Below are 8,956 nucleotides of genomic sequence, written 5' to 3'. Positions count from 1 at the left end.
TATTTACAGTCAAATGCAACTGGGGCTATTGTGCAAAGTCTCATCACAAGAGAAATGGACCCTAATCTCAAGGAAGATGTAAGTCGTATTAAGAGATATAGAAGTTAGCTAACGTGCCAAATATTATGAGAGGTCACACAACATCAACTTTGCGATTAAAATATCACCTAACCTTAAAATATTTTCTTTTATTGAGGTGTGGTAGACATTATATTAAACATTATAGGAATCAATATATAAATATACAAGGTGCGTATTGGTGGCTGAAAAGTTCGGTGACTGATCCCATATTTGAAAAACTGCGCTGGTTAGGATGACGCGCCCGCGCATGCGCATCGAGAGACATGTCAACAAGCGCCCCCTATCATGCAAATCACCGAAGTGAAGCAGTGGTGCACGCTGCGACCAAGCTAACTGAGTGAGTGTGCGAACTCGTGTCATTGCAACATGGAGCGCAAAATGGAGCAACGCGTTAACATGAAGTTTTGCTTCAAATTAGGGAAAACGGCGACGGAGACTCATGGAATGTTAGTGCAAGTGTACGGTGTTGAAGCGGTGAGTAAAAAGTGTGTGTTTGAGTGGTTTAAATGCTTTAGAGACGGAAATGAAGGTGTCGAGGATGAGCCGCGTTCGGGTAGACCGTCAACAAGCACAATCCCAGACAACATCGAACGAGTGCGACGGATGCTTGCGGATGATCGGCGACTGTCGTTGAGAATGATCGCAGAAGAGTTGCAGATAAGCAAAGACAGTGTACGCACTATTGTTCACGAACATTTGAAAAAGCGAAAGATTTGTGCCCGGTTTGTACCGCTGACAGACAAGCAGAAGCGAACTCGGATGGAAACGTCTGGAGATGTCATCGACATGTCTGACCGGAATCCGCAGTTTTTGGAAACCATCATTACTGGAGATGAGACTTGGTGCTACCAATACGATCCGGAGACCAAGCGACAGTCAATGGCATGGTTTTCATCGTCTTCCCTGCCTTCCAAAAAAAGTCGGCTGACAAAATCCAAGATTAAGACGATGTTGTTCGCCTTTTTCGACAGCAAGGGCTTGATCCATCAAGAATTTCTACCCGCGGATCAAACTGTCAACGCAGAAGTTTACGAGGGAGTTTTGAAACGGCTGCTGCAACGCATCCGGCGGGTTATGCCAGAACTGTACCGGAGTGGACAGTGGACTTTCCTCCACGACAATGCCCTTCTGCACACTGCGATCCGCGTGGTCAACTTTCTCGCTCAACGCCAGGTGACTGTTCTTCCACACCCTCCGTATTCTCTAGATTTGGCGCCGGCACACTTCTTTTTGTTTCCCCGCCTTAAATTAGCCCCGAAAGGCTTCCGCTTCGCAGACGTTGCGGATATCCAACAACGCGTGACGACGGTGCTTCGAGCGATTCCACAAGAAGCGTTTGCTGCCAGTTTCCAACAGCTTTACAACCTATGTCAGACGTGTGTTGTAGCTAATGGTGATTACTTTGAAGGCCAGTAAAGGTATTTTGTTTGTAACTCTTGTTTCCTTTATTTTCTGAGACCATTCACAAAACTTTTCAGACGCACCTTATATATATATATATATATGTATGTATATATATATATATATATATATATATATATATATATTCATACGGTGCAATGTGACTAATTATTGTACAATACACTGATTTAGATCCAAAACACCATCCTGTATGCTGAATAAAATAAATAAGATAAAATAAGTAGTAGAACTAGGATTTGGTGCATAAGGGTGATATGTTTCTAGAATATATAGAAATACATGTTGTGTCGTGAAAAAATACCATATTGTAACCATTTTTCGGTCATGGCCAGTATATTGTCGCTTTTTCTAGGTATAAAGAGTTTTCTTATACACTTAGCTATTTTCGAAGTGGATTAAATTTGCTCCTCTCGTGTCTGTCGGGGTAGGAAGAAGGTTTTCTAGATATAATACTTTATTAGCTGACAATTACTGTCATTTACATTTGATTTGGTTCAAGCAGGCCCGTAGCCAGGATTTTATTTCGGGAGGGGCTCATTCCATACCAGTCGCCATCTAAGGTGAAAATGTGGAGGGGGAGAAGTCCAAAAGATGAATTTCTTCGCATATTACAAATTATTATGCAAAATATTTAATCCTGATAAGGAAGTAAAATAAATTACCACTATACACTATTTAAATTTGAGATTTGGGATTTCGGGGGGGTGCTTCAGCCGCCTTAGCCCTCCCCCTGGCTACATGCCTGGGTACAAGGTAGTCATTGTACAGTCAACGGCAGAGATAATGGTAGGCAAATTGTCCACCGCTATTTTCACTACTTTTTTATTCTACATCCTGTGTTGTTTTAAGGAATGAAACTATGTTGGTTCGAAGCAGGCATTGTTCTTATTATTTATTTCAATTCTTTTTCATCACATTGTGGAATTCATACCAAATGAAAATGGTGGTGGACAATTCGCCTACTGTTTCTTTCGCCGTTGGCTGTACACTGCAACTCAAGGCTCAAAAAGTGAACTGACAAGAAGTGTCTGAAAATTTTACAGATACTGATATTTACAATAAAATAAAAAGCTCTAGATACTATCAAATTTCATACTTGTGTGTTTACATTGCTTTTTAATCCTAAAAAAAAGGATTCACTACATGAAAAAAATACAATTATTTGATGAGAAACTTATTTTTCTGGGGTCATATTTTGTTAATGTTTTAAGAAATTTTAAGTCATAAGTGCATTTCTAGTAATTTGCATGTGTTGGTGATTTTTAGGTGATGTAATCCCTGGCCTGAGCTATTAGTTTCTAATATAATGTTATTGGAGGTTATATTAATATTATTATTATTATTAGTTTATCTAGCTTACAGATACCAGAATTACAACTACAATAAACTACTTTTTCAGTTGCAGCTCTTTGCAAGTGAATTATCTCACAGAAAAGTCAAATTCACTGTGTGTGGCATATTTCCTTTGGATATGACTTTACTCCATTCGGTACGTAATATATTTCATTCTTCTTGCTTTGCTCGCATTGTAGACTTTCATTCTTCTAATTTAAGGTTGTTACGAGCAAGTAAACACATTTCTTGACGTAGGGGAGACCGGGGCTAGTTGACACACTTTTTTGTTTCTTGCCTACAGCTACCTAAGTATTTATCCAGAATAAGAAAGTAAACTATTGCAAGAACTGCCATAGTGTCCTCTACTAAAGAGAAGAATCAGAGATATTTTTCGTCCAATACGTTCGGAGCTATGAGCACAAAAATGGAGGCATGTGAAGTGTGTCAATGTGCCCCATACACGGGGCTGGTTGACACACTATGTGGGGTAGGTTGACACATTGAAAGGAAACATAAAACCACTGTTTTGTCTACCTCTTTTGTATTTGAAGCTCATACATTGTTCTGTTTTAAACAATACAATCAATATACAATTGTTTTTCAAACTATAGAATTGCTAATACTAGATTGAAGTACACATTTATTCTTAGTAATGAGATTAACACAAATTGGCCAATCATAATTTAGTGATTATACTAAAATGATGTACACTCCACTCTTCTACCTAAGCAGTGATCAGTCTTTTATCATTATGTTTCAGTCAGATAAATCATCCATGGAATCACAGTTGTGGCATACATAGAAATCTCCTCCTGGGGTGCATGCTGTATGAGCCCAATACTTGCAACGGGAACACTGGATCCATGACTCTTTTGGCCTACTATTAGAATAAAGATCTGTGCAAACCAAGCAGAAGACATCATCTTCATCAGAAGATATATCTAAACTATTTGACTGTTTATGCTTCTTTGCTGACTTTCTCTTATCACTGAAGAGTCGCTTTGGTTTTGATGTTTTCTTCTGTTCTTCTAATTTTGCCTTCACAGGTGTGTCTGTCAATATAGCACAACGACGTTTTCTTACATTCCTGTTGTGGCATTCTTTTCTTGGTCCTGCCTTTGGTAATGGTCGTACATCTTCAGGGGATTTTGAATGATTTGCAGGACTAATAGTGAGTTTTTGAACACTGCTAACAGTTTGTGATGTTCCGGGTGTTGCCTGTATGTCCATATTTCCCGAATCCTGAACAGAGTCTCCTTCTGTGCTGGTAAGTTTGTCGACTTTTGTCTCTTTAACACTTTCAGATTGAACATTAGGTCTGTCCGTGACATATCCTGGCATGAAATCCTCATCTTGAAAGATGTGTGGATTAAATGGCATTATTCCCGTTGCTACAAATCCTGATTGGATATTGATTTGAGCTGCTGCTAAAGGTAACGCTGTTTGAACTAGAGCAGGAACATCGTATATGGTAACTGTACGTCCTGGGTTGTTTGCCATCCAAGCGTCTGTGGCTGAGTTAATAAACTTTTTCAAAGGGCCAAATAAGGATCTGTCTAGGGGCTGAAGTTTATGAGAACAATGTGGAGGAAATGATAATAATGTTACTCCATTTTCTTTGCAATAGTTTAGGGCGTCTATTGAAAGGTGGGAATCATGATTATCAAGAAGTAGCAGAATAGGAGTTTCTTTGGTACACTTTACTTCTTTCACAAAGTGTTTCATAAAATCCACAAAGTTAACTTCGTTCATCCATCCTGATGGGTTGGCTCCTCCAATACTACCAAGTGGACCCTTACTTACAAAATGATTCTTGAAATGAACCCTCGGGAAAACAAAATAGGGTGGTATTTTATTTCCGGTAGCAGAAACAGCCATTGACAAGGTAACCAACTGTCCCCTCTCAGCAGATGTAATCTTCCCTATTTGCTTGAAGCCTTTTCTAGCAACTACTTTGTCAGGTTTTTGAACGGTCGAAATACCAGTTTCATCCATATTCCAGACTTCACTTGGCCGTAACTTCAAACGATCATAAACTGTCCTCAGATTTCTGAAAAATTCATCAACATTTACTCTGTTAAAGCCAGATGCTCTTGCTAAACTCGTTGATTCTGGTGTCCTGATTGAAAGCTCTTTGTGACGTTTCAAAAAATTCGAAAACCAATCTGCTCCGGCCAGTTCAGTTTCACTCCAATTTAAAGGCATTCTAATATCCAATGCTTTAGCATACTGAAAGGCAACTTTCCGAACTTCTTTAGGGGTCAGTCCAAAATAAATGTCCGAAGCTTTCTTTAAATAGTTTACAAGTTCTTCCTCCTGTTGCTCTGAAAACACCATTCTACTCTTCACATAACCCACTCTTAAAGTTATATTATCGTTTGCACCTGTACTTACACCTCTACTTTTTGTCCTTCAGCGTCTTCACGTATCTAGCCAATGTTTTAAATGGTATCCCGAAGTCTTTGGCTGCCCCCCGAATAGATCTGCCATCGATCTGAACATCTCTTGCTGCACGCAGCATAACATCTGCTGAAGTTTTTGCTCGTTCAGTCTTCCTATGATAATTGCGTACCATTTTCTGGAAGGAAAGAGAAGCAGATATGTAACACATGTACTTGATCAAATGAGAGTTTATTGTCATGAAAATACGGAATTACAAAGAGAAATTTAAAAATCCTAATTTCAAAAATGATCATTCAGACAATGACAAATTCAGAATTTATTCTGAAACCGAAATTTAAACTGTTAAATATTATTGTAAAATTTAGTTTTCTCTTTATTATATTTCACAATATCAAATTGTGGAATACTTGGCAAAAAGTGATCTACATGTAGCCAATACATCCAGCACTAGCAATAAAACATATATTTATTGCGGAAAAGTATTACCAACGAATATGTATGGATCATTATTTTGCACATGGGGCAAGTTGACACACTGTGTCAACCAGCCCGAAGCGCTTTGTGTCAACTTACCCCATTGCGCCATTTTGAACAAAGAACTTTCCTTCACAACAATCATTACTAAGAAAGATTCTCTATTCATACATTTTATCAACGAAATATGGTTGCTTGAAAGCCAATACCCGGCATCTTCATAACTTCAAATAAACTATACAGAAAAACATAAAATCTGATGATGTCAAAATTTACTTACCCACTCGAAAAACAGTCTTTTTCTTCTCACAAGTTCTGAATGGTTGCGATCCGCTCCAAACTACACCAGCAACTGCGTTTCCGTCGCGCGCTTCCACGACAAAGCCATCAGGACTACCAACTGCAGAATATGGATTTTATCGGCAGCGTGTCAACTTACCCGTGTGTCAACTAGCCCCGGTCTCCCCTAACGTTTCGGGAGAACACATCTACCAGACATAATTGGAAGATGAGAAAATGCAACAATTAACAAAAGCAAAGGAAAACATACAAGACTCTTGTCACCCATGATTTGTTACATAAGATGTAGCTTAACGACTTCATTAACATCTTTTTTTGCAAGTCCAAAATTATCAACTGAGAATATTTTCTGATTTTAATTATAAATATATTTTATTGCACTAGCTTCAAAGGGAATAATATTCGTAGAGGTTACGAGAATGAAGTGAAGAAAAACGAGCTGGAAAATAATGAATATTCGTACCTTATCCAGAGTCGGAACTAGGAACTCTATAATTCTCAAAGAATGGGAAGGAAGCGATAAAAATGAAGATCAATGAATAATATTGAAAATCGTCCTCATCTGTCATGAATGTTTCAATTGCTACAGGGAATGAGAGAGAGAAATACAGTAAAAAGGAGCAGAAGTAAACGAATGAGAAAGAAAGAGACCAACAAAATGCACCGGGTGAGGAATAAACAGATAACATAATCGGAAAAGAGAAAGAAATATAAACTGAAAACTAGAGGGAAAGAGAAATAAAAAAAACTTGAGTAGAGAGAGAAAGAAAGAACATCTAGATCGAGGGGTAACAGTGGGAGAGAGAGAGAAGAGAGAGAGAGAGAAGAGAGAGAGAGAGAAGAGAGGGGGAGAAAGAGAAGAGAGAGCGAGAAGAGAGCGAGAAGAGAGAGAGAAGAGAGCGAGAAGAGAGAGAGAAGAGAGAGATAGAAAAGAGAGAGAGAGAAAGAGGAGAGAGAAAGAAGAGAGAGGAGAGAGAGAGAGAGGAGAGAGAGACAAGAGAGAGAAGAGAGAGACAAGAGAGAGAGGAGAGAAGAGGGAGGAGCGAAGAGAGAGAAGAGAGAGAGAGGAGAGAGAGACAAGAGAGAGAGGAGAGAAGAGGGAGGAGCGAAGAGAGAGAAGAGAGAGAGAGGAGAGAGAGAAGAGTGAGAGAGAGAAAGAAGAGAGAGAAGAGAGGGGGAGAAAGAGAAGAGAGAGCGAGAAGAGAGAGAGAGAAGAGAGAGATAGAAAAGAGAGAGAGAGAAAGAAGAGAGAGAGAAGAGAGAGATAGAAAAGAGAGAGAGAGAAGAAAGAGAGAGAAAGATGAGAGAGAAGAGAGAGAGGAGAGAGAGAAGAGAGAGAGAAAGAGAAATAAATAAATAAATAACGTGTGTCCGTCCTACTCGCAATTAGCCCGTTTATTTTCCCACACAACGCGCGAAAGAACCAACGCATGGAAAGGAAGTTATAGGTGGACTCACGTTGATCTATGAATTGACTGATGATTATATTCAGTCCCGGTAATCTGCGGAGCAAAGGCCGCGCATAACGGTAGAAAAGGGGAGAACCCGAGCGGGAGGAGCGAAGCAGTACGCGCTGCTGCTCACAGCTGGTAGCTGCAGCCGCATTTTCCTCTTCATGTACTCACTTCCGCTTGCATGCGTTCATTAGTCGAGCCCTCTCGAGTCACTACTTCTGTTCCTTTACTTGCTCCAAAGATTCCCGGAGATGAGTATACTTGAGGTGTGGAAAGTGACCGCCGTTGGCATGCAGACACTCTTGAAGCAACGTTCCATGCTATCATACATTCGCACCAGCTGTTCAGCAGTCACAAGCTCAATTTCGCAGCGAATGTTTTATCCCAGTGCCGCAATACTCAGTGGTTTGTTCCGGTACACTTTACTTGTCAATATGCCCCACAGACAGAAATAAGAGGGGGGTAAGATCAGGCGACATCGGTGGCCAAAGTCCTCTGAGAAAAAAGCGACGCATCTCGTGTTCTGCAGCGCCCCTCATGCCCTATACGAACAACAGCCTCACCGCTTACGAATATGCTTTCTCACAATTCCGTCCGTCTCCCCCGATTATTTGTTCTGTACTTTTACAAAGTTATAAGAAAACCCCCGTGCCAATAGCGAGTGAGACGCACTGTAAAATAAACGAGAGAATCCAAGAAAGACAAATAAAAATCAAAAAGAGAGAGAAAATAGGAAAGAGAATGAAGAAGAAATCAAGAGAGAAAGGGAAGGGATAAGGTAGTGAAAAAAATACCTAACAAGAAAGAAGAAATATATTCTAAAACACAGGAAAGAAGGCGAAAATCTAGAGGAATAAATAAATAGAGATAAAAGGAATACATATACAGCAAACAATTTATCTTATAATCCGGTGGAACTCTTTGTGTATAACACACGCATCTCTGCAAAAAATAACTATGACTCTTATTTCAAGTAGGTGAAATGAATTGTACTGAAAGTTGATATTTTCCTTTCTTCCAGATAGCTGCATCTGTATTGACTTACGTGGTAATCCTGGTCGACTTTGTGAAGACGAGGGATGCATCCACAACTACTAAAACTCTTCCTGGAGGTTACAATAGATCTTCGTTCTAAATACACGAAAGAATAGCTCTCCTCGTACGTCCTGTCTCTGTTGCATACGTGGAATTGATTCTGAGCTCAAAGACAAATGTCTACAATGACCAGAAATGTCTCCAAAAAATTATCTATTTGACCTTAAATAACCTACTTTGTATATAAAGTTATTTCAGATATTAAAATGTGAGCTCTAATATTTTATAAATGGCAACAGAGTCATGTACTGGGATACAACATGAATAATTCAACATAATAGTGTGCATATATTGTTCGAAACAACTGAATCTCAGGAGAAAACAATCCAGTGTTATTGTATTTTTAAATTATAGATGCTTCGATTTCTTCCTATCTCTGTCGTTACCAGGCT

The 8,956-nt window shown here is 39.4% G+C and overlaps 1 protein-coding gene across 1 annotated transcript; it reads left to right on the top strand.

The window, feature by feature from the left end:
- Positions 1–447: 447 nt before the first annotated feature.
- Positions 448–1,497, top strand: LOC145987577 (histone-lysine N-methyltransferase SETMAR-like). The gene has a single exon (XM_083121925.1). The coding sequence runs from the start codon at positions 448–450 to the stop codon at positions 1,495–1,497; it is 1,050 nt and encodes a 349-aa protein (XP_082978051.1).
- The last annotated feature ends 7,459 nt before the right edge of the window (positions 1,498–8,956 follow it).

Source organism: Lepisma saccharinum, chromosome 5 (assembly GCF_977018435.1).
Source record: "Lepisma saccharinum chromosome 5, izLepSacc3.1, whole genome shotgun sequence".
Taxonomy (NCBI): domain Eukaryota; kingdom Metazoa; phylum Arthropoda; class Insecta; order Zygentoma; family Lepismatidae; genus Lepisma; species Lepisma saccharinum.
The sequence above is the reverse complement of the archived record's forward strand: the minus strand, read 5'-3'. Positions and strand labels throughout refer to the sequence as shown.

Bases quoted from the DNA above. Each gene is read 5' to 3' on its own strand.
- LOC145987577 (XM_083121925.1), top strand. From the start codon at position 448: ATGGAGCGCAAAATGGAGCAACGCGTTAACATGAAGTTTTGCTTCAAA.